The 18,420-nt window shown below is 43.8% G+C and overlaps 1 protein-coding gene across 3 annotated transcripts in view; it reads left to right on the top strand.

The window, feature by feature from the left end:
- Nucleotides 1-18,420, top strand: part of Pla2r1 (phospholipase A2 receptor 1) — a 129,834-nt gene that overhangs the window by 90,567 nt on the left and 20,847 nt on the right. For all 3 annotated transcript variants that reach the window (NM_001100837.1, XM_039104479.2, XM_039104480.2), the window contains 8 exons: nt 2,742-2,887; nt 6,363-6,447; nt 10,160-10,292; nt 10,828-10,863; nt 11,321-11,478; nt 14,442-14,506; nt 15,150-15,253; nt 17,709-17,845. In NM_001100837.1, coding sequence (NP_001094307.1) covers nt 2,742-2,887; nt 6,363-6,447; nt 10,160-10,292; nt 10,828-10,863; nt 11,321-11,478; nt 14,442-14,506; nt 15,150-15,253; nt 17,709-17,845 — 864 coding nt within the window. The remainder of the gene's footprint in view (nt 1-2,741; nt 2,888-6,362; nt 6,448-10,159; nt 10,293-10,827; nt 10,864-11,320; nt 11,479-14,441; nt 14,507-15,149; nt 15,254-17,708; nt 17,846-18,420) is intronic.

Here is an 18,420-nt window from a genome sequence, read left to right as displayed (position 1 = left end):
ATGGCAGCCATCCCCAGTGTCACTGAAGGGCAGAACTACCATGTGTTAATCCCAAGGAAAAGAGCCCAGTGCACTAGGTAGGCACCCTAGGAAAGGACTCTAAATGCTTGACCAGTTCCTAGAACTGCTGGGAAGTTTTGTACAATTTCACCTGCCAGAGTTCAAGTTCAGTACGCCAGACCCACTCCTGCAAGTCAGCAAATCTACTTTACGGTTCACAGATAGGCTGCAAGAAATGGTAGAAACCTAGGATCCTAGCAAGCCTATCCCTTGAGGTTCAGGACTGCTACCCAGGGTAGCAAATGGGTACCTATCTTCCTCTCACAGCCCGGGGGTCAGGAAAACTTCTTGGGTCCACTTACTACAGGACTCCCTGTTCTGGGAGGGACAAGGACAGTTCCTCCTTTCCTAAGGGTGTTACGTTCTCAGTCCATTCTGAACCAGAATTGCAATCAAGAAAGGAGCAAAGGAAGGCCAGCCATGGTCATTTACGAAACTGTCCTCTGATAATAAGTACAAAGGCACCAGTCAATGCTGTTCATATTGCCAAGCATGTAGCAAAGAAGGGCAGCCTGCACTCAATGGGTATTAAAATGGGCTGCTCTGTATTGTTTGTAAGCGCAGGCATCAAGTACTTGTTATGGAATAATTCTTATACTCAGGAAAGACTTTAAAGCCTGCTAGACACCTGAAGGTCAAGCGAGGTAATACAGATGGTTGGTAAGTATGTGTATTTATATGTGTATATATACAGGTATACATATGTTTATGCTATTTACATATATAAAGATATATTTTATATACATATGGGTTTTCTAAAGATTTATTTATGTATTTACTTATGTGTTTATTTACTTATGTATATGAGTGCTCTGTCTCTATGTATGCCAGAAGAAAGCATCAGATCCCAGTATAGGTGGTCATGAGCCACCATGTAGGTGCGGAGAATTGAACTCAGAACCTTTGGAAGAGCAGTCAGTGCTCTTAACTGCTGAGCCAGCTCTCCAGCCCCTACATTTTATATATTTACATATATATGTGTGTGTATATATGTATATATTTATATATTAAGTATATGTAAATGCTTAAAGCAAGAAGGTTTGGAGATTAAGGCATTGAAATATTTACATTACATAATGAGGTATCTTGGGGTTGGGACTTAAGCCTAAATACAAAATTCATTTGTTTTACATATACTTTGTACACATGGTCTGAAAGTCATTTTATGCAGTGTTTAGAACATGAAATGGTCTACCTGCTTACAACAGTCAGAAGGCAAAAATGTCACTACCACAGAAGTTTCAGATGTTAGAGTAGTTCATAATTTCAATTTCCAGATTAATAATGTTCAATTTATATATGAGATATACACATGATATAAATGCAAAATCCTGGAAATGTCTATTTGCAAATCAGCTTTAGATCTAAGATTTAAACCAATTCCCACAACTGTCTTATTAGAAATACCTACTTTTTAAAAATTAGTCTTGCATTTGGTACTCTTCTCTTGGTTCATTTTCGTCTCCAAACCCATGGAGAAAGTTCTTTCTCCTCTGCTGGGCACAGACAGGATTCCACAAACACCGCAGTACAGACATAGCAGGAGACACAACTGAATGTTCTTCATTTAAATGTACAGAGAAGAAACCCCTACATAAAATTTCAAAAATAAAGGACCCAGACACGACCTCATGGAGCAATAAGTTAAACTTCAGAAATGAGTGAACAGAAGCCAGTATGATGAAGTGATTTGTCCAAGATCACAATTATTTATTGACAGAGTTGGAATAAATCCCTGGGTCTTGGGACTCCCAGTGCAGTGGTTTTTTTACTATCTGTCACCCTGACGTGTCAACAAATGCAAGGTGCGCCTGCTGTGCGTGGTGGTGGATTTATGAATTTAGAGTGATTCAGGGAGAGGATCCCAAAGGGTGCAAGTTTTGACATATAATTTAGAAGATGGAAAGGCTGTGCTGTGGTCCACGAAATTTGGAAAGGCATTCATTCTGGTCTCAGCCAATCAGAAGGCAGTGAAAACTGGCCAGAGATTGCACTTACAGCATCAGAGGGTCAAGCTTAATAACTGTAGTTACAAACAGGGAGGGTGCATATTGGGAGCTCTGGGTCTTCAGCCTCCTGCCGGACCTTAAGGCAAAAGCAGATGCTCCAAATGTAACTGCTTCCTGTCACCACAACAGCTAACGTACAGGAGAGAAGTTAGATACCATGGAGCTGCCAGCTGACCCTAGAAATAGACCTGCTCTAGGCCTCCGGCCTTGATTTTCCTCGCCTATAATGGACCCAACAACATCATTTTCATTCCTTGAATTCTAACTTGCCATAGGCAGACTGCCAGAATAGAAATGATGGATTCTGGAAGCAAGGTGTTCTAGGCCTAAACCAGGTTTGTGTGTGGCCTGGTATTCTTAATATCTCTTGACCTGATTTTCCTTACATATGGACAAACATTTATCAAGAGAAAACTCTATGTCTGTCATAAGAGGTTTAGTGAAAAAGAAACCAAGGAAGGTAGAGGGAGCCAAAAGTCTTCTAAGAACTGGTCATGTTCTAGTTTGATATGCGTTACTCCTTCAAATCAAAATTTCAATGAGGAATAAGAAAGGGGCGGAAGTCTGGCTCAGTGGAAAGAGTCCATGCTTGCTATAGAAGTCTCCCTCTTCTCACCCGAGAGAAGAATAAAGGAGAATCCAGCAGCTTTGCTGTTCTGTGTCGCTCTACAGGTCTTTCATAGCGAAAAGGTCCTGATGAAAAGATCATGGAGGGAAGCTGAAGCCTTCTGTGAGGAGTTTGGAGCTCACCTCGCAAGTTTTGCCCACATAGAGGAAGAAAACTTCGTGAATAAGCTTCTACACTCAAAATTTAATTGGTAAATACTTACTAATTTTGAGGTTATAGTCAAAAATTATCTCCTAATAGTGCTTTCTTAGGGATGAGGATCCCAAGTGGTTGTTTAAAGCATCAGTAAATTTATTTCACTTTTAAAAATAGCTAGTCACTGCTTGTGAAAGAAAGATATTATCCTCATATAGTATTGTGTTTACGTGGCGCCAAGTTCACATTGCATAAAAACAAAGATCAAAGTGAACATTGTTTAGATATTCAAGTCCTTTTTTTGTGCCTCCAATCAGATTTTTCCTTTTCCTCCTCCTCCTCCTCCTCCTCCTCCTCCTCCTCCTCCTCTTCCTCCTCTTCCTCCTCTTCCTCCTCCTCCTCCTCCTCCTCCACCTCCTCCTCCTCCTCCTCCTCCTCCTCCTCCTCCTCCTCCTCTTCTTCTTCTTCTTCTTCTTCTTCTTCTTCTTCTTCTTCTTCTTCTTCTTCTTCTTCTTCTTCTTCTTCTTCTTCAGAGCTTTGCTTCCAACTGTATCTGGTTTGGTGGATTTCAATGTGTTGTCTGAGGTTTCTGAGTGTCTTAGATTAAATGGGACTATATGGACAAAGCGTTGACTCCTTGCTTGCAAACCCCCTAGAAAACACAATCCCATCCCACTGGTAAAAATTTTTCATAGATTAGAGTCCATTTAAGATTTTGTTGGGGAAGGGAATCCCAACAGTTTAAAATAAAATTCAAACCAGCTCTTTGGTTGTAATTTGAAGAAATCAATATTCACTCACTAGTGAGCATCAGTTGTTAAAAATCTTCAGACTCATGAAGTTATAAATGTAGTCTGGTTTTCGTTGGTTGGTTGGTTGGTTGGTTGGTTGGATGGATGGATGGATGGATGGATGGATGGATGGATGGATGGACAGATGGACGGACGGACGGATGGTTATTTGATTGGTTGGATGGATTGATGGATGGTTGGTTGGCTGGTTATTTGATTGGTTGGTTGGTTGGTTAGTTGGCTGGCTGACTGGCTGGCTGCTGGCTGGCTGGTTGGTTTATTCATTCATTTGTGGCCAAACCCAGGGTATATTCTACCACTGAACTAAATTCCCAACCTTGTCACCTAAGTTTAAATTGGAAGCAACCTAAAGGCTTCACACGGTATTCCCATAAGTGATTATGAGCAACCATCCAATTATTCACCTTTAGCGTTTACAAAAATGACCTTGCAGGTATTCTTAGAGCAGTTACGTACAGAAAGGATTTGCTGGAGGAACTATTGTTATTGTTCTTTGAGAAGGGTAGGAAAGATAGCATCAGAGGGATCAAATAAAACTAAAAACCAATATACACTATTAGAAATATGCTATGAATCAGTATTATGAAGACTTCCAGCAGGAACCACTTTCTCTACAAAATGGTTTTCCCCCTGAAATAAGCTTCCTTACAGCCTATGGAACCACTTGTTCCTATGGGAACGACTGACCTAAGCCCTTGTTTTACTGGGCACCTTGAGACAGAGCCCTCTATGGCACCTCAGACTTTATGAGGCTGGTGTTGAGGAAGCTTCCTCATTGACTGGATTGCTTGCAGGCTCTGAGGGCAGCTTCACTGTCCTGTGTTCTGCTGTGCTTTGGTACTTTAACCCCTTACAAGCCGTGTTCACACATCCTGCCCCTAGACCAGATCTGTAAACACTTTCCCTTTAAGACCAAAGGTAATGACATTCTTTCTGTCCACACTTAAAGTTCCTAATAGAACTCTGTGCACCTTTCAAATTATTGATCTTTAGCATCTGAACATAAAAGTCGAATGATTTATGCTTTATTTTTGCCCATGCTACGAAGAGAATTCAGCTGTGTCGAATGTGTGTTATTTAAAAATCACACAATTTAGGAAATTAGTGGAGAGAAATAAATATCAATTTGTCTTCTGTGAGCCAGTAGAACAGGGAAAACAAAGGCGGGAAAATCAGTGAGGAGTAGACCAAACGCTCCCAGCGTGGGGAGTGTGAAGCTGCTTCTTAGACTGTGTCCTGGAGGTCCACTGTCCTGGCCTGACTTATACAGGTCACCTTCATCTTCTTAGAGGTGTGACATTGTCAGTAGCCAGCCAAGCACAGTGACCTCAGAGGCTTTGCTTTTAACCTTGACCTCTGTCTAATACATGTGAGGAGTGGCCCCGCAGAGCGAGCACGCTTCTCTACGTTAAGCATGAGGAAGCATCTGTCATGACTTCTGAGTCTCTTAAATCTTTAATTCTTCAAAATTATTCTCAGAAAATTATCTCAGCGAGATGGTTCGCCATACAATTAGGCTTTATTGCTTGATTTATTGAGTACTCTGCAATCTGACATATTTGTTCTCCGCCTAATAGGAGGGAGGATGATTCCCTGTGACGCTTCTTGCCAGCTCTAAACCAGTGGTGACTGCTCAAGTTAATCTACCATGGCCCAGGCTGATCAACCTCAGAGTTATTTATGTTGGAAACTAGAAGGAAAAAAAAAAAAGGCCCCAAACTTTCTGTGTCCCTTTTTGTAGATGAGGATGACAGGAATCAACTTGCATAAAATACACAAACAGTTGATAAAAAAAAGAGCAACAAATCAAACCACAGTAAAGCAGCACAAAAAAGAAAGTTGAGTAGTAAGCAGTAGCATGGTTAAGTCATCCAGGGATACCAGGCCCTAGGATTTCCTAGCAGCTTACCCTTGTGTGCTCATGGCCTCAATCAAAAGGTATTTCCATTTTTTAAAATCGGATATTATATTTATTTACATTTCAAATGTTCTTCACTTTCTAGGTTTCCCCTCTGGAAACTTCCCTATCCAATCCCCCCTCCCCCTGCTTCTATGAGGGTGCTCCCCCACCTAACCACCCACTCCCGCCTCCCCACCCTAGCATTCCCCTACACTGGGGTATCAAGCCTTCACAGGACCAAAGACCTCTCCTCCCATTGATACCACAGTAAGCCATCCTCTGCTACGTATGCTGCTGGAGTCACGGGTTGCTCCATGTGTACTCTTTGGTTGGTGGTTTAGTCCCTGGGAGCTCTGGGGGGTCTGGTTGGTTGGTAGTGTTGTTCTTCCTATTGAGTTGCAAACCCCTTCAGCTCCTTCATTCCTTTCTCTAACTCCTCCATTGGGATCCCCATGCCCAGTCCAATGGTTGGCTGTGAGCATCTGCCTCTGTATTTGTCAGGCTCTGGCAGAGCCCCTCAGGCATCTCCATTCTTGATGAAGAGCTCCTGTTCTCAGTATAGGTTGATTTTTCTCCCCATTGGGGATGAGCTCCAAGCAAGCCACACAGGAGCATGTAAGTGTAAACACCTGCCCTCCTTTCATAAACGCAGGATTTAGCGTGTGAAACCATGCTTGATCCATGTATGCCAACTTGCCTGAGCCTGCCAATCAGCCTCGGTTCTTCTTCCTGTTCATGGTTCACCAGCTCACAGAACCTTCTATGTGAGGCTGGGAATGGGCTCGGAAAGGCAGCGCCTTTGTTTCTTCTCTTCCTAGGACACAAGAAAGGCAGTTCTGGATCGGATTTAATAAAAGGAACCCACTGAATGCCGGTTCTTGGGAGTGGTCTGACGGGTCTCCTGTAAGTCGTTTCACACTATATTCAGGAGATGTAGTGGAGCCAGGCGGTCCTGGACCCACTTGGGAAAACAACCCAGAGAACCTGGAAGTGGCTGCAGCCCTTTTGCAAATTTGCCCCAGGCCTTGTCTATGACAGTGATTGTACCAAGGTCCCGGGGAATTTCAGGTGACCATACTGTTCTGAGGTCCCTCTGTTTCATCCTGAGAGGAAATCCAAATCTCCAAAAATACTCCCCTAAACTGCTTCCCATTCCGAGAAACGGCTGGTCTTTACAGTAACACCAGGCTTCTAAGTCACCCTCCTTCCTGCAGAATGCCTGGCTGTGTGAGTATGTGGCCTTTCTCCACGTCACAGCGAGAAAGAAACTGCTTAGAAACGTACGAGAGAGCTCTGTGCCCATGAGGCTCTGAGTTCAAATCTTCAGTACCCACGTAAGAGCTAGGCATAAAACATGTAACTCCAGTACTCAGGAACAGAGACTGGTGGATCCCTAGAACTTGCTGGCCAACCAGCCTGCCCAAAAGGGGGAGTTTCTGGTTCAGTGAGAAGATCCTCTGTCAAAGCCATAAGCTAGAGAGGTCAGCATAGAGAAAGACACAGGACACCCTTCTCTGTCCTCTGCCTGTCCCTACTCCCCAAACACACACACACACACACCCCAAAACATATCACACCACACACACACACCCAAAACACATCACACCACACACACACACCCCAAAACACATCACACCACACACACACACACACATACACACACATACACCATACCACACACACACACATACACTCACCACACCACACACACACACACACACACACCACACCACACCACACACCACACACACACACACACAACACAACACACACATACATACCACACACACACACACCATACAACACACACAATACCACACACACACCATACCACACACACAATACCACACACACACCATACCACAAACATACCACAACACACACACACATACACATGAGTATTTTTATCTCTGAACAAGGACAAATGACATCAGCCTGAGAAGTAACTCAGACCAGGCAGTTCCAGAGGGGCAAAGGTTTGCTTCTCAGTCCGCCCCATACTCACAAACTCTGGGAAAGGGAAAAGGACCCAAATGGTGCATTGTTTTTCCAGGTGCATTGAGGAATTCTCAGATTTCTCTCAAGGTGACAAGGAAAATTACATGACACCGTTTCAACTCTGAAAGGGGGGCGGTGAGAGCCAGCCTGCAGGGACCATTTGAGACAGCTGCTGTTTCCTAACCTTCTTAACAGCCTGTGCCGGTGGACAATAGAGCATTTAATCCACATAACGTATTACACAGGTCAGCCTGGATCTGCACACAGGTTGTCCAGGGCTGTCCCACTTTGTACAATACCAGCAGCCAAGTGTGGATAAAGACGAACTTGGGAGGAAAAAAACAGCCTATTCAAAGGACAGGGTTCAAATTCGTAGCTGAGAGGAGATTTAAAAGAAAAGGAAAAAACAAAAAACAAAATCACCAAACAAACAAGAGAACCTGTGTGCTTCTTCTGCAGGGAACAATAACAACAGAGAAATGCTGGTTTAAACATGATAGTAGCCACATTTTCCGCTCCAGTGTTGCTTCTTTGAAAAGGGTGTCAAGAATAAAGAGCGGAAAGAGACCTAGAGAGGGTTTGGAGCCCTCAGATCTGCCCATTTCTTTCACTAAAGAAGCTGAGACCCAGAAACAGAAGAGAGGAACTAAAGCCATCTTGCTCTTGGGAAATGAAATGTAACACATAGAGGTTGGGATACTCTGTTTTAGTCACTCGGACTAGCTCATTACAGAAGGACAGACAATGACTAAGTGTACTAGTGAGCCGAGGTGCTGTGCACAGCCCACTGGACAGAATGAATTATAACTCATGTAATTCTCCAACACGAGGACAGACACACTGGATGAGTTCTGTGCATATTTAAATAGTTCAAAGTGGCTAAAGATATGGATATATATACATATACCCATATCCTATTTATTATATATACATACCCTAATTTCATCTGTGGTTCATCTACTTTCCTGCCAGGTAATCATTAAATAGTTAAAAAGATTTATACCTCATTTAAAAACATCTGTTGTGGCAATTATATACAATATGTGGTCACTCAAAACAATGCTAGTTTTCTGATTTATGGAATCTATGTCTAGAGCCAGGCATGGAGTCACATACCTTTAATTCCAGCATTTGAGAGATAGAGGCAGGTGGATTTCTATGAGTTTGAGGCCAGTCTGGTCTATATCGTGAGTTCCAGGCCAGCCAAGGCTAAGTACTGAGACCTGTTCTCAAAAAACTAAAACTAAAACAAACAAAAAGACTAGCACTGTCTTAGACTTTAAAACATAATGATTAGCATTTAATATAAATGCTTAGCAAATAAATGTCATCAAAGATTATACCAAAATCTGGGACATCCCTAAAACTAGAAGCTTACCCAAGACCCCAGGAAAGAGTTGTCTTAATCAGTGTTCTATTGCCGTGAAGAGACACTGTGACCACAGCGATTTTTATAAAAACATTTAATTGGAGCTGGCTTGCCGTTCAAAGGTTTAGCTCATTATCATGTAGCAGGAAACATGGCGGCACACAGGCAGACATGGTGCTGGAGAAAGGGCCAAGCATTCTACAGATTGGCAGATAGCAAGAAGGAGAGAGAAGCCTCCAAGTTTGGCTCTGTAACTGAAACCTCAAAGCCCATCCCCAGTGACACACTTCCTCCTCCAAGGCCACACCCACTCCACCAAGGCCACACCCACTCACCAAGGCCACACCCACCCCACCAAGGCCGTGTGTCCTAACCATTTCAAATAGTGCCACTCTCTATGTGCCTATGGGGGGCGCTCTTTAAACCACTACAACATTGCAATCTCAGAATGAAGCGTATATCTGATTCCCTCTGGAGAAAACAACTGAAAGACTCTTGTGTGCTTGAGCACATCTGCATGTGTGGGGAAGCCAGCAGCCTATGTCAGGGGTCTTTCTCAACCACTCTCTACTTTTTTGTGACAGGACTCCCCAACTAAACCTGGAACTTACCAATTAGGCTGCACTGACTGGCCACCAAGCCTAAGGTCCTTACCTTCACTTCCACAGTAGGGTGATAGCAGACACATACTGCTGTGGATTTTTTTTTTCTTAATCCTCGATGTGGATGCTTCAGATTGAGCTCAGGTCCTCATGTTTGGTCCAGCAAGCACTTTACTGGCTGCCCTATCTTCGCATCCACTCATGCCTCTTTGTAAGAAAGAAACAGGAAAAAAAAAAAAAGGGAAGTACCCATTAGCTTAGTCTTCACAAACGTGGACCAATCTTACCCTGGAATGACAAGTAGACATTTCTGAAGATCCCTCTGAAGTCCCTCGAGCCATGGTTCTCAACCTTCCTAATACTCTGGCCCTTTAATATAGTTCTTCATGTTGTTGTGACCCACAGCCGTAAATTTATTCTCATTACTACTTCATAACTGTAAATTTGCTACTGTTATGAATCGTGATGCAAATACCTGTGTTTTCTGATGGCCTGTGAAAGGCTTGTGCGACCCCCTGTGTGCAGGGGGTTGCCACACACAGGTGGAGAACCACCGTCAATAGCGCTTGCACTCGTGCTGCCTTGAATCTTCTGAAGCTCCCTTGGGGGACCGTCACTAAGGAATAACGAACTTCATCTGCCGCAGGTTGTCTCTTCATTTTTAGACAATGCTTATTTTGAAGAAGATGCAAAAAACTGTGCTGTGTATAAGGCAAACAACACACTGTTGCCCTCGAACTGTGCTTCCAAACACGAGTGGATATGCAAAATTCCAAGAGGTACAAGATCTTTACTGTGTGTTTGCATTTTAATGAGATACAGCACTTTTTCGAACGAAGAGTCCCAGAGATTCATAATCTCAGCACTAGAACCCTGCCCGATGAACTAGCTACACTAGCTTAGTTAAAGCAGGGAGGGCTCACAGGCAAAGGAGGGAAAACCGAAAGGTACCCTATGCCAAGATGTGCGTTAGGGATGAAGGCCACCAGCTGATGGTGTAAGTACAGATGAAAGAAATATCCCCGACATCACAAGCACACAGGAACGATGCACTCCGAGTGTGTGGGAGCACCTAGTACAACGTCTCACACGCAGTCGCTGCCAGCAAGTGTCCGTGTCCTTTCTCAAGGACTCTGGAGATTCCCCTGCACATTCTGACACTTCACAGAGTCTAGACAGTACAGAGTATCTGTTCCTAAACTCAGTGTTTTGAAGGTGAAGTAAGAATAGCGAGATTAGAGCTGAGGGGAGTTCGGAAACTGCACTTGTCCAGAAGTCTCAGGCAACATGTTTCTTTTCGCTTTTGCTCTGCAGATGTGAAACCCAATTTTCCAGTCTGGTACCAGTACGGTAAGGGCCAACTTGGTAATTCTCTAACTTCTAAATCACACCATGGAGGGGTTACTATGAGTGCATTTTCCTCTCTTTCCACACACCCATTCTCTGATATATTCATCTGGGACCAATTAGATCATATCAGCAGATCAAGAATGGCATAATCAAAGTAATAGATATACACATTAAGTAAGGGTGAAATTAAGATCACGCCTCTATTTCCACAGCCTATTATTTTAAAACATGGATCTATCCCTATCTCAAGTGTGGTAGACTAAGAAAATAAGTGAATTGTAAGTGTGCTCACGTGCACGTCTGTGCGTGTATCCATACATACTTACACCCCCTTTTTTTAATGTCAAATGACCAAATTACAATTTGGGAGTCAATCACAGCCTGAACTCCTTCAAGTCCCCCTTACATCTCTCGCTAGTCCCGAGAGCGTCATTGTGGTCATGTGATTTCCTTGCAGATGCACCCTGGCTCTTCTATCAGAATGCCGAGTACCTCTTCCACACCCATCCTGCCGAGTGGGCCACCTTTGAGTTTGTCTGCGGCTGGCTGCGAAGTGATTTCCTCACGATTTATTCTGCTCAGGAGCAAGAATTCATCCACAGCAAAATCAGAGCGGTACAGGCACACAAATCACTACGCAGAATCCATAGTGTACACCTTCTTCTGTCCTTGGGGGAGGCAATATTTTTAAAACTTGACTCCACACATTCATTTAAGTTTCCTTAAACGTCATGGCTTTCTTTTCTTTTGCAGATGTTTTCCTTCTACACAGATTGATAGGAACTAATGGAGACATAGGCTTGTTACACCTCTCTGTCCTTGGACTTCGGTTTGCTCTGTAATAGGAACGGTGTTAAGTCAGATTCCGTTCAGCGAGAGTCATTCTTCACTCTCTGGGCTCCATCTCCTTAAGACACTAGCACCACTCATGAGGGCTTGCTGATCTAATCACTTACCAGGCTTCCAAACATGTCATCTTGTGAGTTAGGATTTCAATATAAAAGACTGGGGAGGGGAGGAGCCATCTGCATTCAGTGTGGCAGGATCTACCTGTAGATTTCCAGGCAGTATTTATCTCTACCCAATATTTATCTCAACCCTTTTGGTTGTCAGTACTCTGTGGCCGTATCTATGGTGAGCATTAGATGAGCATTTCACAAGTAAGGCATCACAAGGATATGCTTGCTGAGTGGCTGGACATAGGGGAGCGTATTGATTCTAGGATGAGGTGTCAAACTTGGGGAGGAAGGTACCACTCACTTTTGAGACACATCCATCCTAAAAATGTCAAAAAGTTAGAGTGAGTAATTAGTTTGAAATAGCAGGCTTTCATATCACTTTTCTATGAAGAATAGTAAGTAGGACTGTGGAAGGCCAAAATAAAATTTATTTGGAGCATAGAAGAATGTAACTTGAGACAGGAATCCGGGCACAGACTTTCTAACAAAAATGATTCTTCTTTTGAAGAGTGCTTATGTTTTCTCTCCCTCTCTGGTAACAAACCAAGGGGTGTTAGAGAGCTTTGAATACTTCTCTTTTCTGCAATCTTCTCTTTTTCTGACCAATGATGAAAACATCAATGGTTACAAGCCCTTGAGAGTCAGAGGACGTGATTGGCTACCACTTGTATCCGTGGTATACAGTGTTTGCATTTTAAAACTGCGATTCACTATGTTAAGTTTTGTGTTTGTAAACACTTCAAAAGCTACCTATCAAATCTATTACCTCTTAAAACCTGGCAGTTCAAACCCTTAAAGTTTAAACCCTTAAGCACCTTGGTAGAAACCTAAGAGGTGACACATCGCCTTTGCTTTAGAACGCTCAGTAGATGAACGTGTTGGCTTGTTTCTGGCTCACTGGAAAATGACCTCCCATGTCAGTTAACTGGAGGCCTACTTGAGCATAGCAAAATATAACTGATTTGTGAATTGCATGCTCATATTACATTTCTTCTTTCAAACACCTATCATTAGGTTTCGGTTGTTATAGTTATACTCCTAGCATTCAAAATATTCACTTTCCATACCGGGCTCTTCTGTCTGGGCATCTTTCAGCTTCTCCCATGAAGGTCTTTACCATATACCTCACAGCTGGGATATGCTGTGGCAGATGACCATACCTTAATCCAGGCGGCAGTACACATACCACTTAAGATATGAGTGCCATAACTCCCCTTAAAGGTTCTAAACCGGGACAGTGAGCGGTCGGGTCATGATTCGGAACCACTGTTGCCCACGTGCCTCCCTTAGGTGCGGTGAAGTGGTCTCCCCACTGTATCCACAGCCAATCGCAACAGAACCATTCCCAAGTCTGGAAACAGGGCTCTGAATTCAGCATGTGGGAACATGCCTGTGAGACAGCTCCTCAGGGATCTCAAGTTGTAACGGCTCCCCCCGCGCAGTGTTCGCAGATTGCTGATCTGGCACACAGACACCCTGTTTAAGAAGTAAAAGTACACTCGTTTCAAGTCCGAACATTAGCACACTCTCAGGTCCTGTTGTAGAGTGGCTTGAAATTCATAAGGAAATAAATAATGCCTCTTAAAGACGTATCCCCAAGTCTTCCCAGAAGGAAATAAGAGTACAAATTTAAATGCATAGGGCCTTAACAGTAGTAAGGTTTTGGCATATAAAAGTTAATTTGGATTTTGATACACAGACAGAGGGGGCAGACACGCCATAAAGCACACCGCTCGAGAAGGCTCGGTGAAATCTCATCTGTCCCTTCCTCTTTTATGATTAAGGAGAAGGCTTCAATTTCCTGGACCATAAGTCCAGTGTTATATTTGCTGGACCGTGTGTATATGTGTGTGCACCTGCATGTCCATGTTTTTCAGTTTGATACTTCTCTGAGCTGAGCCTGGGTGATTAATAATTGGCTGTAGATTTTTTTTTTTAAAAAATGGATAATTTTCTAGTTGTCAGCCATTGAAATTCTGTAGTATTCTTTTGTCCTATGTCTCTCTCTCTCTCTCCCTCTCTCTCTCTCTCTCTCTCTCTCTGTCTCTCTCTCTGTCTCTCTCCCTCCCTCTCTCTCTCTCTCTCTCTCTCTCTCTTCCTCTCTCTCTCTTTCTCCCTCCCTCCCTCCCTCCCTAACTCCCTCCCTCTTCCCTCCCTCCTCTCTCTCTCTGAATGCGGACACTGTCTAAAGGTTCACAGACTACTATGCCTAGACTCTAAATCTTTATTCTGTTAATGTCTTCGTACCTTGTTTGTCAAATACATGTGACATCTGCGGCGAGCTTCCGTAAATCACCGAGAGAAGAAGCCACTAATTATACTCAGAAGAAGCACCGGTCTCTCTTTCGTGTCACGTGGCTTCTTACAGAGTTAGAAACCTTGCTTTCGAGTTGAATGGAAAGAAGATATTCTCGGTGGTTCACTACAATTCTCTTTCATAATGAACAGGAAGTGCTTTAGAATAATTCAATTTCATGTTCCCTCTAGATACCAGAGTAAAAAAAAAGATACTGGGTAAAATCGTAGTGATTCAAAAGCTAATAGTACCTCCATTGATCCAGATGGTGAGGAAAACAAGAACGACGAATGCTGACATTTTCTCTCTCTTCCCTTTATTAGCTATCAAAGTACGGGGCGAATTGGTGGATCGGACTTGAAGATAGAAGAGCTGGAGATCAAATTCAGTATGAACCATGATTAATCCGTAGTTAACATTACTGGACAAGTCGTACGTGCCCAGTGACTGGACTGGATTCTGGTGACCAGTTCGCTGACTAGCCTTTCACCCGTTAATCCTTAGCTTAGCAAACTTCATTCTTCTAATGAAAGGCACGAGTGTTTAGTGGATCCATCACCAGTCTATCCGACAAACATACCCGTTACCCGTGCAGGCTTCCGCCTGCCCTAATTTTTTGTGCGAGAGATAAAAAACACAGCATAAAGTTAACTTTGAGAAAACTTTGTGAGTACGGCACAGTATTAACTACGGGTAAAATGCTGCCCGTGACCATGTAACCAAATTGAATAAACCATTATAGTTCAAGTCCATACCCCAGAACTCAGGGATGGATGCAGATACTGAAAATGCAAAATGAGACCTTAATTCCCCCCTCCTCCGCCCAAGGCTGGAGGGGCGACTCAGTGCGCAAGCGCACTCGCCTCTCCTTCAGAATTGTTCTCCTCACCCACACTGGGCAACCCCAACTCAAGGAGACCTGGCGCCCCCTTCTGGTCTCCACAGGCATCTACACACGTGCGGCACAAATATACACAAACATGATACCACACACATGTGAAAAACACTAATCTCTTTAAATTTTCCTACAGCTGGAGTAATGGGTCACCCGTGATATTTCAGAACTGGGACAAAGGAAGGAAAGGAAGAATGGATAGCCAGAGAAAGCGATGCGTCTTCATGTCTGCTATAACAGGTTAAGTTCCTTGTTCATGTTTGGGTTTATACCACAACCACCTCTAGAGGCTGCCGTTCTCCCCTGTGCAGGCTTTTTGTTGTTGTTGTTGTTTGTTTGTTTGTTTGTTTGTTTTGTTTTATTTTCTGTTGATTGTGTGCAGTCTCATGAGTTGTCAGGCTTCTGGATGATCACTCAGCTTATGAAATTCATGCAGCCACGTGCCTGTCAATAACTTACAGATAGATAAATACTCGAGAGCCAACGGAGACTGTTACAGACACGCACCTCTGCCCCAGAGACGAAACCTGATTTCCCCACACCCACTTTGTTGTATTTATAAAAGATGGGGGTGGGGTATGTTCTATGGAGGTCTGGGTAAAGGCAGTGCCTCAGTGGGCCCATGCTGAGGCATCCCTTCCTCCTGAGGGACCAGCCACAGATGGTATAGTATAGAATAGAGTTTATTCAGGGCATGGGGACAGGAGTTAAGAGATTAGTAGGGCAGAGAAAGAGAGAGAGAGAGTAGAGAAGGAGAGGAGTAGAGGACGGCCATGAGCACATGGAGAGAAGGGGGAGGGGAATAGGGAGAGGAGGAACTAAGGAGTAAGAGAACAAGAACAAGAGAGAGAGGAGGGCAAGGAGCTCCTTCTATAGTGAGTCAGGCACAGCTGGCTGTTGCCAGGTAACTGTGGGGGTGGAGCTTAGACAGAACGTTCTCTTCAGACCTCCTCTGGGACCAGGCACACAAACAATTAAGAGTTAACTAATTTGGGCAGATACAGTGGGGGTAGGGGGTGGGGAGGGAATGTGCCTTGTAAATGCTGTTCTCTGTGAGACTTCATTGTGGGACTATTTCTTCATACAGCTCTATTCTCCTATTTGTAAACTGGCCAACACTCTAATCTCTGTGAAATTTACTTCCATTTTCCCTCACATGAGAGAGAGAGAGAGAGAGAGAGAGAGAGAGAGAGAGAGAGAGAGAGAGAGAGAAAGAATACCCTACATTCAGGGCTAGAGAGATGGCTCAGCAGTTAAGGACACTGGCTGACTTTCCAGGGTACCCAGGTTCAATTCCCAGCACCTACATGGAGGCTCACAACAGTAACTCCAGTTCCAGGGGCTCCGGTGCCTCCTCACACAGACATACACGCAGTCAAAGCATCTTTAAATAAAACACCTGTGCTCAGCTCCTCCTTCCCCCTCCTCTTCCTCCCTCCCCTACTCCTCCCCTCCCCTCCCCCTCCTTCTCTGGCTCTAATGACTGCTCATCCTAGAAGAGAACCTATTTGCATATTGGATTCCGTGGCACAGTGAGGCTAGAAATCCTGTCTGTATCTTCTGTATGTTCTAAGAACACTCAGCCTAGGCTGGGTGAAGCCATACTAAAAAATAAAAAAAATAAAAATTAAAAAAAATATTCCTAACTAACTTGGTCAGGAAAAGAAAGAAAGAGAAATCCTCTGGGCTGGGCCTCTGCAGAGTTAGGAGAAAACTGTAGTTAATCCGCTTGCTTTACCAGCAGGTGTCAGGACAGCCTATGGAAAGAGCTGTTTGCAAGAAGAGCTGAGTATTCCTGCTAACAGTCAGCCCAGCCCCACCTTAAACCGAAGCCCCAGATTTTACTCTTGTTCTGATACAAGAAGTTAAACCTGCCTTGGGCTGTGCGGCAGCTTCTAGTCAGGCATTTACTTACCGCTGTCCTGACACCACCCCACGCACCCACCCCACCCCCGCCATTGCAGCCCTTTTAAATTAGAAGACAGTTCGAAGGAGGCTAGGAAATTGGGGATCTATCTAACAGAAGACAGGTTTCATGTAAGGGTCAAGACTGAGAAATCCTCCTTTTTGAGAAGTTCCTGCTTTAACGTATTATGTTCTTATGTAAGTTGGGGATCTGAGTAAGTGTTTTGGAGTTTGCAGGTTGGGGATGCTAAAGCGGGCTTTTACCACTGAACTGTTTTTGCAAGCTAAACATCTGAAATCGGAAATGCCTCCGAAGGGGAGTCTTCCAGAAGGAGCACCACATCAACACTCGGAGTTTGTTTTAGAATTTCAATTAGGTATATCCAACCTGCATTTCCTGAGGATCTTTTATAAAGCTTCGACATGTTTTAAAATCTTCAGAAATGACGATCTTAGAATTGTTTCCCCCGTATACTGAGGCTGGATACTTAAAACTGTAAAGTCTTACTTTGTGTCCCAAGTCAGATATTCCTAGGATTTTAGATTAATTCTGTTTCAATTTTAGCATTTGCTTTCTTTCGTAAAAAGTTCTTACAGTCTTACAGGGGTCTCACCTTGCCCAGGTAAGGGTCACTAGAGATCTCTGTAGTTAGTAATTTTGTTCAGTTTCTAGACTTCAAAAAATAAAATATGAAAAATCCTAGGGGTCATGACATGACAAGCTATCCAGAAGAACTTGGGGAGAAACTGTCCTCGTTCCTGAGACTTTCCGACCTGTCTCCTCCTGCAGGGCTCTGGGGCACTGAGAATTGCTCTGTTCCTATGCCCAGCATCTGTAAGCGAGTGAAAATATGGGTCATCGAGAAGGAGAAGCCGCCAACACAGCATGGCACGTGCCCCAAAGGGTGGCTTTATTTTAACTATAAGGTAAATTTCTTCTTGTCAGTCTCTCTTTATTGGACTTCAATTGAACAGTGATTAAAAGTGAGGGTAGGTTGTGGATTTGTTTTGTTTGTTTCTTTGTTTGTTTGTTTTATTTTTTAAGCACCAGTTATTGGAGGGACCTGAGAGGTCACTATCACATCCTAATGGTTTTAGAAGCTTTCCCTTTGGCACAAAAAGAATTTGTGTAAGGCAGCCACCCATCCACACCTCATTTGTAGAGGCAGTTTTACTAGTGACGTCTTTTTGTGCCACAGGATGTGATGTATATGCACGTCTGCAGTGTGTGTGTGTGTGTGTGTGTGTGTGTGTGTGTGTGTGTATGTACACATGTGTGTCTACCTGCTCATTTATTACACACCCTGCTTACAAATAAACTGCACATTGAGAGGGCCCATGCTCCATCCCCTCCCCTGCACAGAACCAGCAGACCTCCACTTCCCTGTAAACCGATGAGCTGATGATGTAATTTGGTCAGGGTCATCTTGTGCCTCATGAAGCTGATGCTTGGTGCAGAATTGGATTTAAGAGGCTCGCCAGAAGGGACACCATCATCTAGG

The sequence above is a fragment of the Rattus norvegicus genome, chromosome 3, assembly GCF_036323735.1.
Source record: "Rattus norvegicus strain BN/NHsdMcwi chromosome 3, GRCr8, whole genome shotgun sequence".
NCBI classification, from domain to species: domain Eukaryota; kingdom Metazoa; phylum Chordata; class Mammalia; order Rodentia; family Muridae; genus Rattus; species Rattus norvegicus.
Note: the sequence above shows the minus strand (reverse complement) of the source record. Positions and strands in the feature narration are given on the sequence as shown.